The sequence below is a fragment of the Eptatretus burgeri genome, chromosome 11, assembly GCF_056783735.1.
Source record: "Eptatretus burgeri isolate ZD-2024b chromosome 11, Ebu_testis_v1, whole genome shotgun sequence".
NCBI classification, from domain to species: Eukaryota; Metazoa; Chordata; class Myxini; order Myxiniformes; family Myxinidae; genus Eptatretus; species Eptatretus burgeri.
In genome coordinates, this window is record NC_140971.1 from 42743236 (window position 1) to 42762329 (window position 19094).

The 19094-nt window shown below is 44.1% G+C and overlaps 2 protein-coding genes across 3 annotated transcripts in view; one reads left to right on the forward strand and one right to left on the reverse strand.

Moving 5' to 3' along the window:
- Positions 1-1151: 1151 nt before the first annotated feature.
- Positions 1152-16038, reverse strand: LOC147016954 (cAMP-regulated phosphoprotein 19-like). 2 transcript variants are annotated; one of them, XM_085846257.1, is made up of 3 exons: positions 15843-16038; positions 11140-11247; positions 1152-2892 (listed from the first exon to the last, which is right to left on the reverse strand). In XM_085846257.1, exons 1-3 carry the CDS (start codon positions 15933-15935, stop codon positions 2722-2724), a joined length of 372 nt encoding a protein of 123 aa, XP_085702383.1. In that variant the 5' UTR covers positions 15936-16038; the 3' UTR covers positions 1152-2721. The 2 variants fall into 2 exon arrangements, with proteins under 2 accessions (XP_085702383.1, XP_085702382.1); XM_085846256.1 differs by having other exon boundaries at positions 1152-2895.
- Positions 15850-19094, forward strand: part of PIGO (phosphatidylinositol glycan anchor biosynthesis class O) — an 87054-nt gene continuing 83809 nt past the window's right edge. Inside the window, exon 1 of the mRNA XM_085846237.1 lies at positions 15850-16032. The gene's annotated coding sequence lies outside the window, so the exon portion shown is untranslated. The remainder of the gene's footprint in view (positions 16033-19094) is intronic.

The following is a 19094-nucleotide window of genomic DNA, read 5'->3' on the forward strand; positions in this document are numbered from 1 at the left end:
ATATTTTAGCCGGAACCAGATCTTCACTAAAATTGAATCAAGTTGTCCTGGTCACACACTCAACATGTACACTGAGTTTCGTCCAAATCCGTTGATGGCTTTTTGAAATGTCGTGGTATACATTATATCGTTTTTGGCCCCATCTCTCAATGTTGAGGAAACACTGAAAGAATTAAAAACTTCTCGGATACAGATCCGGATCTTCACCAAAATCAAATCAATTCATCCTTTTCCACAACCAACCTATCCACCAAATATTGTCCAAAACCATCCATAATTTTTGAGATATCCTGCTCACAAACAGACCAGGGTGAAAAAATAACCTCCATTTACTGAAGGTAAAGAACACACCAACAGCATAGTAGAGGGACAAAATAGGAAACCTGGAGGAGGAATGGCTATGGGAAAGCAGGAGAGCAAGGGGGGGAAGACACAAGGGATGAACAAACTGGATACAGGTGTAAACTCTGTCATAGAAGTGGAAAGGAAAACTAGGAAAACAGCAGAAATGGAACAAAGCCACCACCCCCCCCCCAAAAAAAAACAAAGAAAAAAAACTGATGATTGGGGTGAGTGAACAGAAGGAAACCCGATAACTTGGAAACACGGAGAGGTGTGGGCTCGGAGCGGGTTGATGAGGGTAGAAAAGATAATGGGGATGGATGGGGGATGACCTGAGATGGTGGTGAAGAGCTGTCTTGAAAATGTGGAGGGAAGAATGAGATTGAAGAGAGTGTGGAAGCTTGTTCCACAGACAAGAAAAAAGAGGAACGAATGAGTGGAGGTGATCAACGAGTCTGGATTTTGGGAATTTCACCAGAAGGGGTTACTGGCAAAGTGTGTGCCCTGAAGAAACCATGGGGCGGGGAGCAGAGTACAAAAGGGTGGAGGGTGCAAGGAGGCGATAGAAGACAGAGACCACCAACCTATCTATGATGTAAAAGTGATTCAGCTTCATCGTGGGAGATTCCAATGATCTTGAAGGTCTTGGTTTCCATGGCATCATACTGAGCAAGGTGCAATGCCAGGACGCCAGCCCTAATGGGAGAGCAGGACTTCATCAAACTGTGGATGAAGGCCTTGTAAGTAGATAAAATGGGAAAGGTTTGAATCAAGCAAGGACAAAATAGAATAAATAAACAGGAAACGAATTGCCATACAAAACCAAAGGTTTTATTTACATGCAAAAGTTATCGGATGAGTTCTGCAATGGCCTTGTCTTGATGCATAGGTGAGCGCGTTGCAGGATGGCATGATCAAATGCATCAATTCGATCCACCATCGCAAGCCAAGCTTAACATGGCATCACAAATCAACTCAAACTTACTCTGATGTTATTCAAACCCTGAAGATATTATGGTATGTGTGCACATCGACAAAGTAAACATTTATCAGTAAACCGAAGTTGGGAGGGCTTTGCAGCAGTTTCAGTGTTTTTGTTTTTTTAGTTTTTACTGACAAGCCTATTTAACACACCTTGGAGCAAGTTCGTATGTGAAAACAAAGGTAAACGATATGATGCTATGAATATGATAAAAAAAAAAAAACACAAAAACAAAAACAACCAATAAAGCCCCAAATGTCCAAGCATTCAAAACAAACAAAATGTAACAGACTCCCAAACCACCTTCCATCAGCTCAAAGCACCCGAACACGACCGTATACAAAGGGCTCAAATCGAGCGAATTGCTTACCCAGTGATCGCACAATCATTGCAGATTTTTTTTTTTTTTTAAACGGACATTTCAGCAAGAGGTTGCCCATTTCACAGAAATAGAAATGTAAAGAGTTATGAGTTTTTTTTTTTTAACTTCTGCACTTATTTCTTAATAATAAAAATTAAAAGACGATTTCCTGTTGAGAACATAGCAAATCCACTGCGAGAGCAGAATGTGCGTTTAAACCTGCATTTCTATGAGATATTGAAAAACAAAAATCTCTGCAGGTTACAATACTCCTGCTCAGTCAAAAACCCCTCAGAGTCTATTTTTTGAGGGGGGGGAGGGTTGGGGGGAGTTTATGGAGAGAAGGAAGGTGACCTGGCTATCCTGAATCATCCTCTTCATGACAAGTCCATGCGGGAATGTTAAATAAAACAAAAATGCAAAACTATAGCAGACTAGAATAATAATTATGCAACCACTTATCTATAACGCACAGGAAACCAAAAGAATAGTGCAGCTTTGTAGTTCTAGAAAGTTCAATAACATAATAGGCAGCTGTTGAACATGATAAACAGGAGAGCAAAAATGAGGTAAAGCATCTATAGCAAGAAGAGATTTTGTTTATCATTGTAGGCACGTTTTTAACCCTCTAGAGTGAAACCGATTTGGCACGGGTGAGGGGGAGGCCAAATGAAGGGGTCAGAAAGGAAAGAGATGGATGACAGAAGTGCAATATGGTGCAGTGGTCTCCAGTGCAGTAGAGGGGAACGGAAAAAGGTGTTCCTGCCACGTGGCGTTTGTAAAGGCAGATGCACAATAAAAGTGGTAAAACTATGCAAAAACACAAAGCATTGTTGTTATGCAAACTACGTTGTATTTGGTTAGAAATTGGCATTGGAGCTCCGATGGCTGCACGATGAAAGAGTAAACGGCGTTCGGCTTAACGAACTACAGAGAAAAACAAAAATGGGTGGGGAGCAAAATAAATGCCAAAAAACTTTTTTTTTCCCCCACATTTTTAACTATTATCAGAACTGCTAAGCCGAAAGTATAGCTATCACTCCACCAGTTTACTCGTCAGAAGAGAAGGTCTCCGCTGAGGCAGGTCCTGGGGAGTGGGGATGTGATCTCCAGTGATGGGTGGCTTCTCGATATCTCCACTTGCCATGCTTTTGTGCTTCTGGTTTGCCTTGTACATATTGTAATCACCTGAGTCGAAGTACTTTTGCTGCTGGGGAGGAAGAGACAGAGACAGAGACAGAGACAGAGACAGAGACAGAGACAGAGACAGAGACAGAGACAGAGACAGAGACAGAGACAGAGACAGAGACAGAGACAGAGACAGAGAGAGAGACAGAGAGAGAGACAGAGAGAGAGAGAGAGAGAGAGAGAGAGAGAGAGAGAGAGAGAGAGAGAGAGAGAGAGAGAGAGAGAGAGAGAGAGAGAGGTTTGAAGAGTCAACAACCACTTGGCATCCCATATAAATCTGTAGCTTTGATTCAATATGGACTGTATCAGCATGCTGGTACACAGTGACACACCGTTACATTGATTGATAACTCCATTCATTAGAGATTGAGAGTAAAGCATGAATTACAAAGCAGGGAGTTGCTTAACAAGAGAGCTGTTGTATACATAGTCTAGTATAAGGCGAAAGAGCGAGATAACACAAGGTAGAAAGCAAATCATTCACATGGGGATGGTAAAAAGAGGTGCAGACTAAACAAGGGGGTGAACAAACAAGGAAGAGAAAGAGAAAGAGAAAGAGAGAAAAAGAGAAAGAGAGAGCAAAAGAGAAAGAGAAAGAGAAAAAGAGAGAAGGAAACATTTTAATCTGCAAGTATATTGGGAAAGGTCGGGGAGTGTTCGGTATCAATGTGTGTGCACGAGAAACTCTGGGAAGGGTTTGAAACAGCAAAGGGCTTACCTTGAGTAGCCTTTCATGGTTGCTTTATGCAGCTTCTTTGGCTCGAAGAGCATGGGAGTAGATTTATTTATGTAATCCGAGCCACCTGGGTTTCATTGATTAGGTTATTGGTTATTCCCTCCATTCACAGGTGAGAGGTGTGAGTGGGTCTGTTTTTTTTTTTTCATACAAGTATAATGTGGAAAAATTTCACACCCAGATCGGGAATCAAATCCAGGTCCTCCGGTGACCTGTACCAGTGCTCTGCCCTATGAGCTTTTTGGGCGACCCACTGACTGAGCATGCAATTCTTCTACATATAAAAATGCCACTCTTTCCCCCACCGCTTCCATGATACTCACTGCCAACCATAGGAGCAGCGGGTGCCTGACCATAGGGGGGGGGGGTGGAGGTCACAGAACCGTCGGAAATCGTCCGTAAATGAAATGATAAATAAATGAAAATAAATAAATAAAAACCAAATGCAGGTGAGCGACCCGAGACAATGGCGAAGCAAGATTCGTTATTGTTTACAATGTGTGAGCATACCCCGCTAGGATATATATCACAATATTTCAAAAAGTTATGGATGGATTCGATCTCTATCTTTCTCTTCCTAAGGACCACACCACAAACCCTCCCCATCTAATTTCTCAACAACCCACTCGAAGAGGTTCAGACACTCAAACTCTTGGGTCTCACTCTACCATGATCTCTCTTGGGCAAGCCACATTTGAAAGTTGGTCTCCAGAGCCAGATGCCGACTGGGCACACGCCGTCGTGCAAAGTCCTTCCTTGGGACACCTGAGTTCCTAAGGCTCTCGTGTGCAGCTTGATGGAGTACTGCTCTCCTGCCTTAAGGCCTGGTCACACCTTGACGTTTTAGCCAGCGATGGCAACGTATTAAAATGTATGTAAAACGCTAGCTTACGTTGAACTTTTGATGTTTTTTTTTTAAGATTCGGACGTATTTATAACGACTTGGTCTTATGTATAATGCATTGGTAATGGACACAGAACGTTTCGTTGTGTTATAGATAACTTGTACCAACGAATGCTGAACCTGTTGTCGGCCTACACAACCGATGCCCAACGATAGTCTAACTTAGGCATAGCGCGTTGCACGCATCGCCGACGATGTCGTGACGTAGCCTATTAAAAGGCTGACGCACAACGATTCGAATCATAACTGCCGTATAAATGGAAGTGTCAACACCGCGGTCACACCTTGGCGATCTTGCCAGCGTATGCCGACCTAAGAAAAATGTGTCTAAAACGTTGGGGCACGTCAAATACGGTATGAGTAAGTTTGGTATACGTGAGTACAACGCTAAAGTACGCTATCATAAGTCATAGTAAGTAGAGTACGTCAAGAAATTTTAAACATGTTCAAAATTTTACGACGTACTCGGCGTATGACACACGTTCCGCATGCGATGAGGATAAGTTTTACACACGATATGTGGACGCTTACACACGTCCACAAAGGCTACTTATAAGCTACTCATAAGTCAAAACACGTCGCGGTAATGTCTTTTTTACGCGAAACTTATTTCTAACTTATGTTTGACGTGCTTTGAACCAATTCTTTACGTAGTCCCAACACACATCGACGTATGTAGACGTATTCCAATGACATCTTCCGGTCGACAAAAAAAAAATAAATTAACGTGTTTCAAGCTTACAACTGCCATATAAAGACGTGTTCCCAGCGATTTTGGGAATTGGTATATAAAAATGCTGCTCATAAAAGGGGAACCCAACAGTGTTTTCGAGTCCTTTTTGAGTCGATGTCCATGTCAGCAGTAACAGTATCAGTATCACTATCAGTATTAGTATTAGTAGTAGTTTGTTCATGTTGGCAGTAGTAAGTGAGTGTGAGGGGGAGGGTGTGGGTTATGATGGATCGTCCTTGCGTTTAACGATTTAACGATATAAATGATAAACTCAACGATTTAAATGGCTGCATCTCCACTATTGAAAGTAGATGCTTGCGCTCAACAATTGGATTTTTTTTACACTCAACGACTTTTAAACGGTACCACTCAGCTAGTTTCATTGTTTACAATGAACGATTTAAATTGCTGTTTGTTTTTTTGCTCGCCTTTGTTTTTTAACGCTGGGGTTTGGAAATTTGAAGCGTTTCTTCTGAACGTGTTAAAACGCTCAAACTCGACGATTTTAAATAGACGCTGCCGATGGACAATTGGAATCACAGCCAAGCTAGACATCGAAGTGTGAACATGCTCGTCATGCCGAAGAAAAGTTTGAAGAATGCTGCAAATAAGTGTCCTGGCCGTGGCCGTGGACGCTGACGCAAGGACGATCCATTATACCGACGTCTTTCAGCCTATGAGTAACTTCAAAGTAACGTCTGTCGATGTGTGGCAACGATCGCGTAACGTGCCAACAACACGTTAATCATAGGTTAGAAATAAGTTTCGGGTACGCTAAACATTACCTCGGCGTGTCTCAACTTATGATTAACTTACAAGTAGCATGTGTTGACGTCTGTCAACGATCGCAGACCATGCATACAACTTGTGGCCAGCGTAGCGGAACGTGTGAGTCATACGCTGGCATACGTCGTGAAATTTCAAGCATGAAAAAATTTGAGGACAACCGAAAAGTACAACGTTTAAAGCCAGCGTACAACGACGTATGGCAGTGTTTTTCAGCGTGCTCTCAATGTTATCAAAACTTACCCATAACGTATTCAACGTGTGCCAGCGTTTTAGAAAAAAAATTCAAAAATCGGCATACGTTGGCTAAAACGTCAAGGTGTGACCGGGCCTTTACATCTTGTGCAGCTTGATGCTGTGGAAACCAAGGCTTTCAAGATCAGTAGAATCTCTCATGATGAAGCTGAGTCTATGGACCATCGCTTCACCATCACAGAGAGGTCGGTGGTCTCTGTCTTCTTCTGCCTCATTTCTCATTTCTGGTCTTGCGCCCTCTGCCCAATCCGTGCTCCCCCGCCCCCTCCCCAGGTGTATACAGTATGCACGAGGTCCAGCAGCAACTTCCTCCTAATGAAACTGCCAAATCCAGAACTACTGCTCACCTCCACTCATTTATTCCTATCTTTTTTCTTGCCTGTGGAACAAGCTTCCACACTCTCTTCAATCCTATTCTTCCTCCAGATTTTCAAGACAACTCTTCACCACAATCTTGTCATCCCCCATCCAAACCAATGGTCTAAGGACCACACCACAAACCCTCCCCATCTACTTTTACCCTCCGCCCTGCTGTTAAACCACCCCCGCCCCTCCCAAAATGTGGCTTCTGTTTCCATCTTGTCCACCCCTTGTATTATCCCCTACCACGGACTCATCATTACCCGCATCCCTTGTTTGTCCATCTCTGTCTACTTTTTCCCGCCGGCCTGCTGTTGGCGATTCCCCTTTCTCCGACTGTTCCCTTTGTTATGTTGTGTCATAGCCCGTTATGTCTTCGCTCTTTCACAAGCCTTGACCATGTATACATATACATGTGCCAATATTTTCCCTCTCCGGGATGGACTGGTCTATAAAATTGAGTATTTAATCATCTTCCCAATATCGGCTGCAGTACAATCCAACAGAGATGTATGGGGCTGTGGCTCTGCTAAGCTGTTAGATGTTCGGTTCTAGCTCTTCTACGAACCTCGATTATGCATCCAAAAACAATAAAATTTTAAAAAGCTAGAAATTGTATTGTATTCTACACGAGCTGAAGTACCCAGCGTTGCCTGGTGAAATTCAATGCAATATGTATTGAAATATTTCCTGGATGAAAAAAATGGGGAATGTTGGCCTTATGGTTTTATATGAATTACCAATCTTGGGCATTGCAAAATGCACTTGGACTTGTATCAAAATGCTTCACCTTCTCAAGATGCCCAACATGCTTATTTGTCTTGCACTGCTTGTATTTAGGTTGCCTGTGTTGCACATTAATCCTCAACCCAAGCCTGTGTCTGCTCTGTAGGCTCAGGTAACCTATGGGCTGCTTGTCTTGTGCGTTGATCCTCAACCCAAGCCTGTATCTGCTCTGTAGTCACAGCTGAACTGGAGGCTGCTTGTCTTGTACACTGATCCTCAACCCAAGCCTGCGTTTGCTCTGTCGTCTCAGCTGACCTGGAGGCTGCTTTTCTTACACATTGATCCTCAAGTGGAGTCCATGTCTGCTCTTGAGTCTCACGTGACTTGTAGACTGCCATTCTCTTTACATCTTATTTCTTTCTGCCCATCAGGGATCTTTTTGGTGGCAAGCGGCAGTATTTATAATGCAACTAAGGTAGGTTAAGATATTTCCGAACAGAAGTGTTCCCTTGGGAGTTCCAGAAGTGCTCTGGCAGGCATCTTAATATGCCGATCTTCATGATGCGGTAGATTAAAGTTAAAAAAGCAACGGATGGATCATACAGAGACAGGAAGTATTATAGGTAAGGAAGAAACATACCAAGTGAATGCGCAGTTTCCGTTATTAGCCTGCATCCATAATATCACCTCAACATATGATCTTCAAAATACATATAACCCGATAGTGGCAGGGTGTAAGCAAACATACTCGCTCGAGGACTGAACACGGAAGTGTTATAATAAACCTGTGTAAAGCAATCTTTTTTATAACAGGTGCACGTGTAAACACTATGATAAATAAATTTGTGTTGTTGACAACAAATCACGACAACCTCAACACACGATCTTCACAATACATACAACTCGATTGTTTCCAGGAAAAAAAACAAACAAACAACACAGGCAGTGTACCAGCACAAGACCTGATTAAGATCTGAAGGCCAATTATGTGGTTGAAATTTTTTTTTTCAATTAAAAAACAATAAAAAATAAAAACAGCCCTCGACCTTCCTCTGGACGAAAGAAGAAGAAGCAGTGCAAAGTTTGGTTGCACTGGTTCCTACAGGGTGTGAATGCATAAACAAACAAATGCACAAACAAGAAAGACGTTGTTCAGCGCACGATACTTGCGAAATCCCCAAAACAAATTTGACCTTAAAAAGAATCTTCGATTTCGCAAGTAACAAACTTTATTCTTTATATATTAGATGTAGAAAGCTTGCCAAGCAGAGTGGGGTGTCATAATGTTTTTAAAGCCCAAGATATTGTTACGGTTCTAGGAACAATATGCATACAAACATACAGTTGTCCCGAAGTTAGTTATGCCATAAGTATATGTGTAGTGGGAAGACGCTGGGATGCGTTGCGATGTTTTTTTAGTTAGATTAATAAATCATTATATCCCCTCCATTATGATCCACGGTACCATAGCGCTTGCAGTCCTCGGTTCGCTGACCACAGCGCACCATTGTCCATCTGCTGTCTCCGGAGGCTCGTTTCGAGGCAAAATCTTCGCGTTCGCTGTTCCAGTTCCTCGACTTCCCCAAACGTTCCAATTCCTTCTTGACGGGTCCAGACACGCGTGGAGTGGGCGGGCTTTCCCGGCCTGGCTGAAACCCCGCCCAGAAAGGGTGGACCCCATGAAGGCCCTGTCCAATGAGGACGGACGATGATGTCGGCTTCGCCAAGGCCCCTCCCCGACCTTGGAGATCTATAAATTACGACACCATCCTCAGAGTAGAGTGAGAGAGTCGGAGAGTTCGTTGTTGGTTGAGGGAGGAAGAGGTTCGCTGGTTGGATTTGAAAGTTCGTTGGTTGGTTGGTTGTGAGAGAACTGAAAAGATCTCGACCAGGCCTCAGTCAGGTCCTGCTCATACCTTGAACTCCACGCTCTCCACCCGAGATCCTTCGCAGACACGGTCTCCACACGTGCGGCTGTGGGCCGAACTGCACGACCTCTGTTGGGTGCCGCACTACGGAGCATTCCTTCCCTCGGAACGTTCAGGTACCAAAAGAACTGTGACCTCAGCTTCTTCCCCCTGTGGCTGCAAAAGTCCTTTGCCATTCAACCGGGTTTATTTTGTCCGAGTGTGTGTCTGAGTGTGTGGCGCCTGTCCATCAAGTAAAAACTGTTTAAGTTTTTGATTACTGTAATTCTTGCCTGTATTATTCTCGTGACAAGTCTGCTCTGTGTCCTCTTTTGTAAGTTGCTGTAAAATTGTCACACTACATCTCTCTTCTGTCCCCTGCATAACACACCAATAAACCTGTTCCTGTACCACATTTTTTCCTCACCTCGTGTAAATAAATGATTGTAGAAATGTTCCCAGTTCGTTTTTGTCTTTTCCTTCATTGGTCCAGCATGGTTCGGATCTCAGTTTAGCCGGGTCTTTATCCCCGATAATCTGTTCATTCCAGCCGGTACGTCCTTGACAGTTCCGCTCGGCTGTATCCGATCCGGAGTTGGGAGTTGGTACTCTACTGTAGTTGGTAGAGTGATCCGGTTCAGGCAAGGTGTACTGAGGGCGTGGTTCCCCGGTAGTCGAAACCGTGTGGTTAATTAGGTAAACTGATTACCCCTAGCAAGAAGACCCCTACGTTATGCGGTTGAGGTATTGGCGTCCACGGTCGGTTAAGCGACCCGCCGAGTCACGAAATTATCCGTGAGCGATGGCCTACAATTCCAGGAGTCTGGTGGGAGACGACGTAACTTCCCCCACCTTGTGGTCGTTTTCGCCACAATATGTTCAGAGATACAGATTTCAGGCCTCCATCCATAGTTGGGGCTGGCAGTATGGCCTAAGGTACGCACTTGTCTCGAAGCTGTCGAGCCTGGGTTTGAATCCCGACACAGCTACAAATTTTCATCCGAAAGTGTGCTGTCCCTCGGATGGACGTTAAACTGGGTGTCCTGTCTGCCGGTATTAGTTCATGGACGTTAAAGATTTCACGGTGTGCTTCGCGAAGGATAGGTGAGCTATCACTAGCACCATGGCCAAATTCCTAATTTCTGCCTCCTGCTGGGGAAGACAACGACACACCACCCAGCATAACCGTTGCCAAGAAACTGCTTCAGCAGCACGATGCTTTGTAACAGAGTATGGTCCATCAGAATCAGAATACATTGTTGAGAGAGAAGCAGCAGTATATCTAACATTGAATGGCTGGGACAGTATCCAAATTGATGAGCAGAGATTAGGTTGTTTGATTTAAAAAAAGGATCTGATGTCGATTGCAATGTTGGATTCCATGATTTGCAAATAATTGGAAGCAAGCTAACTGGCCTGTAGTTGACAATATGCTTGCATACCCATCTTGCGCAATGGAGTAACACTGGCTGTCTTCCAAGAAGGATTTGAGAGCATGGACCAGTGCCATTTCGGTCCCTTGCGGAAACAGTTTTGAGGCTGGCCAGAATTTCCTCCAACCTCTCGGGCTCATGAAAAAGTCGGCATCGAGGAGGAAATGGGTACGAGGAGGTAAGATGTCGGCAAATAAGAATTGATGGGGTACATGAGCTTTGGAGGCAAACGAGTTAAGATATTCTGCCAAATCGAGAGCAGATGCAGTCGTGATGCCTTATGAGGTGAGGGAAGGGATGGAGCGGGGGTGGGTGGGGACGGTACAAACTTAAAGCACCACCAGGACTTTGAAGACGCTTCACATATGTTTGGCTCCAATGAAACTAAAGATGTTTTCAAATTGATGGCAGTGTTTGAAAACTTACACCTCTTTGCATGCGTTTCATCAGGAAGCTCGAACCACTGGACTTCTGTGCCAGGTTTGGGTACTTCGAATGCAATTTCACCTCTTCCATCTTCTCTGGGCGAACATTCTGCAAGTACACGGCAAGTCAGAACAATACAGTGAAAGAATCACGGTGACTCAAAAATTCCTCCGGTTTATTTTTCAATGACAAAAATAATCTTAAATTTACATTGAATTGTCCATGCAAAGGATTCCATGGTATATGTCCATGGAAGGAGGGGGGCAATGGGGGTGGGGGAGGGAGAGAACCATGTAAAATATGATATTTAAATTGAAATTAGATGGGAATGCAACACAGTGTGATGGTCCAAATCGCCCCTGGTAGTGTTCGAAGTCTCTTACAAACCGCACGTATCCTGGCGCAACAACAACTAGACTGAGCCTCAAGCAGGAGTATTCTAGGCTGCTGACCTTTTTACAGGGTCACATACAAAGCCCACAAGGCTCGCCGTTACGCCGAACCGAGCACTCGATCCGCCGAGCTTGCAAAAAGCAGTTTGCCAAAGCAAACCCGTTTGTGGCATGCCGAATGCAAGCACAGACCGATCGGCAATCATTTGCATTGCACACTTAGTGGAATATTATCCACCCTGGTTAATGCATATTGCACGGCTTGAGAGTAAACAATGAAAACTGGATCTCCACCAGGTTAATGCGATGTCAAGTTGTATTTGTTTCCAGCTCATGAATACGCTGTCCGTGTGTCCAAACAAAACACTATCAGTTCGCAGGGTATCACTTTCTCGAAAAACGCACTACACCAGCATTACACCAAATAATTACTGCGTACTTTTGGCTCCAAAAGTTGCAACGACGACATTTTCAAGAGTCAGAGACAAAGCAGAAACACACGAAACCTACTGTCTTGATGAAAACGTCCCTCTGAACATATTTTCTGATATAAAAGTGAAAATGCTGCCGTGAAGATCATATGGGGGATGAAGTAAAGAAAGCCAAAAAACAAGAACTGCCCAATTACCGCTCTTTGGTGACAATTATAAAGCAGGATATACAAAACCCATAAGAACAAACAACATCATTAACAAAGCTCAAAACAAGTCGATCTTACGAATCATGAAGTGGTGCTCAGTTCACAACCCCACAACGTAACTCGGGATGGAACAAAAGTGCTATCTATCCTCAGAAGGGTGTTTATGGAATAGAGAAGAAATAAAGTCTCAAAGCTGTTGCTGTGCTCGCTTTAGCATGACGGGTGACAACCGGCTCGTAAGAGATACTGGGCTGGAGTGAGGATTAACCAGCAGGAGCCCCATCGCCAGAACTAAAAAAAAAGGTCTCAGCGCAAGCTCAGCGGCAGTTCATTCGCAATAAAGCATCGAACATCACAACCAAAAGGTGGTCTCTACGGAACATGAAAGTCCATGAAACACTGTCACCGGTAATCAAATCAATACAGAGAAACACAGGGGTGGGGTGGGTGCAAGTGGGGGGGAAGGAAAATAAATAAAAATGAAACATGGACCATCATGACTGTTGCTGAGCTTTCTGACAGCGATCCAATAGCCCAAATGGCATGTGGGAACAATTCCCATAATTGGGTTATTTAATATTTGCACATATTTTCTCAAAGTTTGTCATTATAAAAACAAGCCCAACTAGAAGGGCACTCGGGACAGCACGTACCTCTGCCACGTAATGCCTGATGCACGAGAACATATCGGGCCCACCTATACATTTTTGAGATATCATGAAATAGTTACTATATCGTTTTTGGCCCCATCTCTCAATGGTGAAGAACTACTGTAAAAAATAAATAATTCTCAAATCCAGATCCGCATTCGGATCTTCACCAAAATCGAATCAATTCGTCGTAGCCACACACCCAACCTGTCCACAAAGTTTCATCCAAATCCGTCCGCAACTTTTCGTGACGTCGTGCTCTATATTGCTTTCGCACTACTGTATCTTTCAATGGTGAAGAATCACTTTAAAATTTCATGTCGTTGGATCCGGATTCGGATCTTCACCAAAATCTAATCAGTTCGTCCTTGTCATACAGCCAACCTGTCCACAAAATTTAATCCGGATCCGTCCACAAGTTTTTGAGATATCCTGCACACAAACAAACAGACAGACAGAAAGGCGTGAAAACATAACCACCTCCAGCTTTGGTGGTGATGGGAATCATGTAATCATACATTCATCGAAAAACCACAAATTCATTTGGGGTACATCTGATACATAATGTGTCTTGTGATGCGATCCGACACGTGGTGCGACCCGGCACGCGGAGAGACCCGGCACGCGGAGAGACCCGGCACGCGGAGAGACCCGGCACGCGGAGAGACCCGGCACGCGGTGAGACCCGGCACGCGGTGAGACCCGGCATGCGGAGAGATCCGACACGCGGTGCGACCCGGCACGCGGTGAGACCCGGCACGCGGTGAGACCCGGCACGCGGTGCGACCCGGCACGCGGAGAGACCCGGCACGCGGAGAGACCCGGCACGCGGAGAGACCCGGCACGTGGAGAGACCCGGCACGTGGAGAGACCCGGCACGTGGAGAGACCCGGCACGTGGAGAGACCCGGCACGTGGAGAGACCCGGCACGTGGTGCGACCCGGCATGCGGAGAGACCCGGCACGCGGAGAGACCCGGCACGCGGAGAGACCCGGCACGCGGAGAGACCCGGCACGCGGAGAGACCCGGCACGTGGTGCGACTCAGGGTCAGCTCATGGGCACAATGGAATCGCCTGCACCCCATAATGAGGATGGGGAGACGATATTCACCTCTGCGTCTTGCACAGTGCACATGGTGGGCTGACAGGATGACCTGCAGGTACGCACACTCACCTCCAAGCCATCAAGCCGAGGTTGGGATCCAGGCCCAGCTATAAACTACCATCCTGGTGTTTCACAGGCAGGACGATTCATTAACATGTATGTGCCGTCCCTCGTATGGAAGTTAAATCGGAATCCCGTGTGGCGGTATTAGCTGGTGGACGTTAAAGGTCCCACGGTGTCCCTCGCGAAGAGCAGGCAAGCTATCGCCGGCACCATGAATAAAGTACAAATTCCTACCTTAACCAGTAGAGAGCACTCACTGTATCAGTGGCACAAGCACGTCCTCAACTAATGATCCAACCCCCCAGGCTTATGCTGCATACCAACGAAGAAGTGGTGCACATGGTTTACTCATCCCTGCCAGAGGGAGGGGGCATCACTAACCAGGGGCACAGAATAAATTGGCCCCTATTCCTTCCTCAGGGGGAGCGTGCTTTCCTAGTTGTGCAAGATCTTGTGTATATCCATATAATTGTAAAACGTGAGACTGATATAACTGTTCATATACGAATTATACACGAGCCCTTGGTGATGCAACACCAATCCAACATTAGTCAGGTCAGGAATCGAACCTCGACAACAAAGCTCAATACCACCTCTGCCCCATCCTGTCGAACATTAAAGACACTCTACCTGACAGTTGATGCAAAACAATGGTAAAGGATGTCGGTCTCAGGAAAGGAGCGATTTGAAAGTGTGTGTATGTGTGTCAGTGTGTGTGTGTCAGTGTGTGTGTGTCAGTGTGTGTGTGTGTCAGTGTGTGTGTATTTGTGTGTGTGTTTTTTGTCAGTGTGTTTGTGTGTGTGTGTGTATTTGTGTGTGTGTTTTTTGTCAGTGTGTATTTGTGTGTGTGTTTTTTGTCAGTGTGTTTGTGTGTGTGTTTTTTGTCAGTGTGTTTGTGTGTGTGTGTGTTTGTGTGTTTTTGTCAGTGTGTTTGTGTGTGTGTGTTTGTGTGTGTTTTTTGTCAGTGTGTTTGTGTGTGTGTGTTTTTTGTCAGTGTGTGTGTGTGTGTGTGTGTGTGTCAGTGTGTTTTGTCAGTTTGTTTGTGTGTGTGTGTGTTTTGTCAGTTTGTTTGTGTGTGTGTGTGTGTGTGTGTTTGTGTTTTGTCAGTGTGTTTGTGTGTGTGTGTGTGTGTGTGTTTGTGTTTTGTCAGTGTGTTTGTGTGTGTGTGTTTGTGTGTGTGTTTGTGTGTGTGTTTTTTGTCAGTGTGTTTGTGTGTGTGTGTGTTTGTGTGTTTTTTGTCAGTGTGTTTGTGTGTGTGTGTGTTTTTTGTCAGTGTGTTTGTGTGTGTGTGTGTGTTTGTGTGTGTGTGTTTGTGTGTGTTTTTGTCAGTGTGTTTGTGTGTGTGTGTGTTTTTGTCAGTGTGTGTGTGTGTGTGTGTGTTTTGTCAGTTTGTTTGTGTGTGTGTGTGTTTTGTCAGTTTGTTTGTGTGTGTGTGTGTGTGTGTGTGTGTGTGTGTGTGTGTTTGTGTTTTGTCAGTGTGTTTGTGTGTGTGTGTTTGTGTGTGTTTTTTGTCAGTGTGTTTGTGTGTGTGTGTGTGTGTGTGTGTGTGTGTGTGTGTGTTTGTGTGTTTTTTGTCAGTGTGTGTGTGTGTGTGTGTGTGTCAGTGTGTGTGTGTATTTGTGTGTGTTTTGTTATGATCGCAAAGCAAATTTCGCAGGTGGATCACGTTGATCTATCTCCGTTTGTTCGTGTTGGCTCGACGAGACCGGACGAACGAGGCGGTTCGCGGTGTCCGGGATGTCACGTGGCCGTTCGGACCGCGTCATGAGACGTAACCCAAAAGAAGAGATTTACAGATCATAATGGGCGTGAAACGTGAACGCGAGAGTTCGATGAACAAAGAGACGGATCACCTGCTGGTTTTCCTTGTCGCTCGCTTCGGGTTTGGCGAACACCATGTCGTCTTGCCGGGGAGGCTGCTGTTGCTGCTGCTGCTGTTGCTGCATAATCGTTGTCGTTGCTCGAGCTGCGCACACTCTCCTCACCAAGGAACCAAACTGAACTGAACTGAACTGAACTGAAAAACTGACGCCCGCGAGCCAGGTGTGACGTCACTGCCAGTAATACCAAACCAGTGTGTAAACCAAATATACGGCAATTGCAACAAGGGACATCATCTTATTTTAGATAAAAAATAAGTTTCTGTTATTTCGAAGAAAACTTCTTTTCGTATCCATCATTTGAAAATGACGTCACGTAGCCGAAGCCAGCGAGAGTGTCCGCCATGTTTTAACGTCGAACATATTTAAATTTCAGTCGGCTGCTTTAATGTCTCACATCTTCCTTTTTGTTTTGGATGTCTTCAGTTTTAATTCCGAAGCAATGTAGTTATTTTAAGTTTTTTCGGGGAAATGTTTTAACATTGAAGTTATATTGTACTCGAGGATGCGGGAGACGTGAAAAAACAACTACAACCACAACAATGTTCGTACACGTGATCAATGCTGAATTTTGAACAACCACGATGTATATAAACATACATTTAGCTCGAATGTGCCATTCTTCCCAGTCACTTTTTTTTTTTTTTTTTTTTTTAATTTGTTGGACATTTAAAAGATTTCCGCGTTTGAACGCATTTCACTATGGTAGTTTGTTGCCTACTACAGTAGCGATCAGTGTGTCACGTGTTGCTTTCATGGTGCGTCGTGACAGTCATTTACGAGACCGGCGAAGTTTTTACAACAGGCGTACTTTATATTTACCTTCGCAAACTTTGTTACGTAGGTTATGTTTTGATCGCTGTGTATTTATTTATTTATTTATTTGTGAACATGTGTGTTTGTTCTCTTCCCAAAACGAAGTTTTTGCAAAATATGTGAGTCAGCTTGTATGTTTTTTTTTAGTTTTGTTTGTTTGTCTGTAATCACGTATAAAAAACTCTGCAGAGCACAGTTATCATCGGAAATGTTTGTAACTTCTCATATCAGAGGCCGATAGAGGTCCCTTTCAGTGCACAAAATTATGAAGGTCAAGGTCAAAGGTCAAGGTCACTTTGTCGCAAATCAGGGGAGTCGACGAAACCCTTATTTTTTGAGTAATTTTGATCGGATCGTCTTCAAACTTCATGGGAATATAGTTCATGGTCTGGCGCTCAGCTGATTAATGTTTGGTGGCGATTGGCCTTGACCTTCATGGTTAGCCCCTGAGGTCAAACATATTTGACCCCAAGGTCAAATTTTCAAGTTTTAGGAACCATATCGTGTAGTACCTCAAATTGAACACCTCGATGAGTGCTTTCTAGATATGTCAAGCTTGAGACATTATGACGTCATTTGGTGACATTATGAGGCAAACGCATATTTTTCATGGTTACTCTAGAACGATTCTCATCAGAATCTCTCGTAGGCAGATATTCCTCAAGGAGTCGCTCCTGGTGGATAGCAGCTCTGTTCACCTCAGTGTGACCTTAAAGAAGTCACACGTGGTCACCTTTTGGCAAGATACGGGTTACCCTGCGGGTGACATTGGTTTATTTGTTTGTTTGTTATTCGCATAACTCCAAAAGTATTGAACCGAATCGCAGCAAATTTGGTGGGATGATTGGTTATTATCCGAGGACCATTTGATTAGATTTTGGGAGCGATCAGGTCAAAGGTCAAGGTCATGAAAAGGTCAAACTCGTCTTCACCATAGCGCGGTCAATTTGTAACCAATTTGCATGCAACTAATACCAAAATGTTCAGAATTCAATGCCCCATCTTGTGATATGTGACATGACACAATGACGTAATAACCCTTATTAGCAGTTGGAGTCAAAGGTCAGGGGGGGTCACGACATTGCAAAATGTGCGTTTTTAGTCATAACACAGTCAATTCTTATCCGATTTGCATGAAACCAACATCAACATGTTGACTGTTCTGTTCCCCACACTCCAATACCAATTACAAAATTAAGAGTACAAAGGTCAAGGTCGAGGTCATGAAAAGGTCAAAATCGTCATTTTGCCATAGTGCGGTCGATTTTTTTTTTTTTTTTTTTAATCCAATTTGCATGCAACCAATGCCAAAATGTTGTGAATTCAATGCCCGATCTTGTGATATACTATATGATACAATGACGTCATTACCTTTGTTAGCGGTTTGGGTCAAAGGTCAGGGGGGTCAACGACCTTTATTATCATAACGCGGTCAATTCTTATACAATTTGCATGTAAGTGGATTCAAAATGTTTAGAATTCAATTCCCTATCCTGTGATGTGTAATATTTGATTTCTTATCATGTGACCAGTTGTCATCAGATTGACTTGACACCGACACCCAAAAAGGTCAGGGAGTTCATACAGAAATTGTACAATGCACGTGAATCAGTGTCAAACGGCAGGAAATTTAATGTTTTTAAGCCATCATAACACATGTGAGATGGCAGATGTGGTATGGGATTAAATACCCTCACAATCAACGGTTTCTGGGGGGGGGGGGGCAAAATGTAGCGTTGGCGAAGGTATGTGCTCTACTGAGTGCCCGTTATAGTTACAGATTTGTTACAACTTGAAGTACGCTGAAGCCAGGACTACATGTAAACAGACAGTGAACACTGTTTTCGTTCCCATGATAAAATAATGTAAAAGTACAACAGCACTCGCTGGAGCGCATACCTCCTGCCAGGCTGAACTGGTGACGCTGTGTATCCCGTAATCCCATTATTACCTCCGCCACTGAAGGTGAAGGAGGTTATGTTTTCACCCCTTTGTCTGTTTGTCTGTCTGTTTGGGTGCAACATATCTCAAAAGGTTGTGGACAGATCCGGATGAAATCTTGTGGACAGGTTCTGTGTGTGTCAAGGACAAATTGATTAGATTTTGGTAAAGATCCGAATCCGGATCCGACTTCGAGAAATTTTTAAGTGATTCTTCAGCATTGAGAGATTGTGCTAAACCGATATATAGCATGATATCTCAACAACTTGTGGACGGATTCGGACAAAACTTGGTGAACAGGTTGGGTGTGGTGACAAGGACGAATTGATTCGATTTTGGGGAAGATCCGAATCCGGATTTAGAGACGATAATTTTTTTTTTTTAAGTGAATCTTCACAACGGAGAGATCTGACCAAAAACGATATAGTAGTGTGTGGCACGATATTTCAAACATGTTTTGGGCCCGAT

Bases quoted from the DNA above. Each gene is read 5' to 3' on its own strand.
- LOC147016954 (XM_085846256.1), bottom strand. From the start codon at position 15,935: ATGCAGCAACAGCAGCAGCAGCAACAGCAGCCTCCCCGGCAAGACGAC. The intron at 11,248-15,842 runs GTGATCCGTCTC...GTGTACTTGCAG, and splicing joins GCGACAAGGAAAACCAGCAG to AATGTTCGCCCAGAGAAGAT. The intron at 2,896-11,139 runs GTAAGTTTTCAA...CTTCCTCCCCAG, and splicing joins TGAAACGCATGCAAAGAGGT to CAGCAAAAGTACTTCGACTC.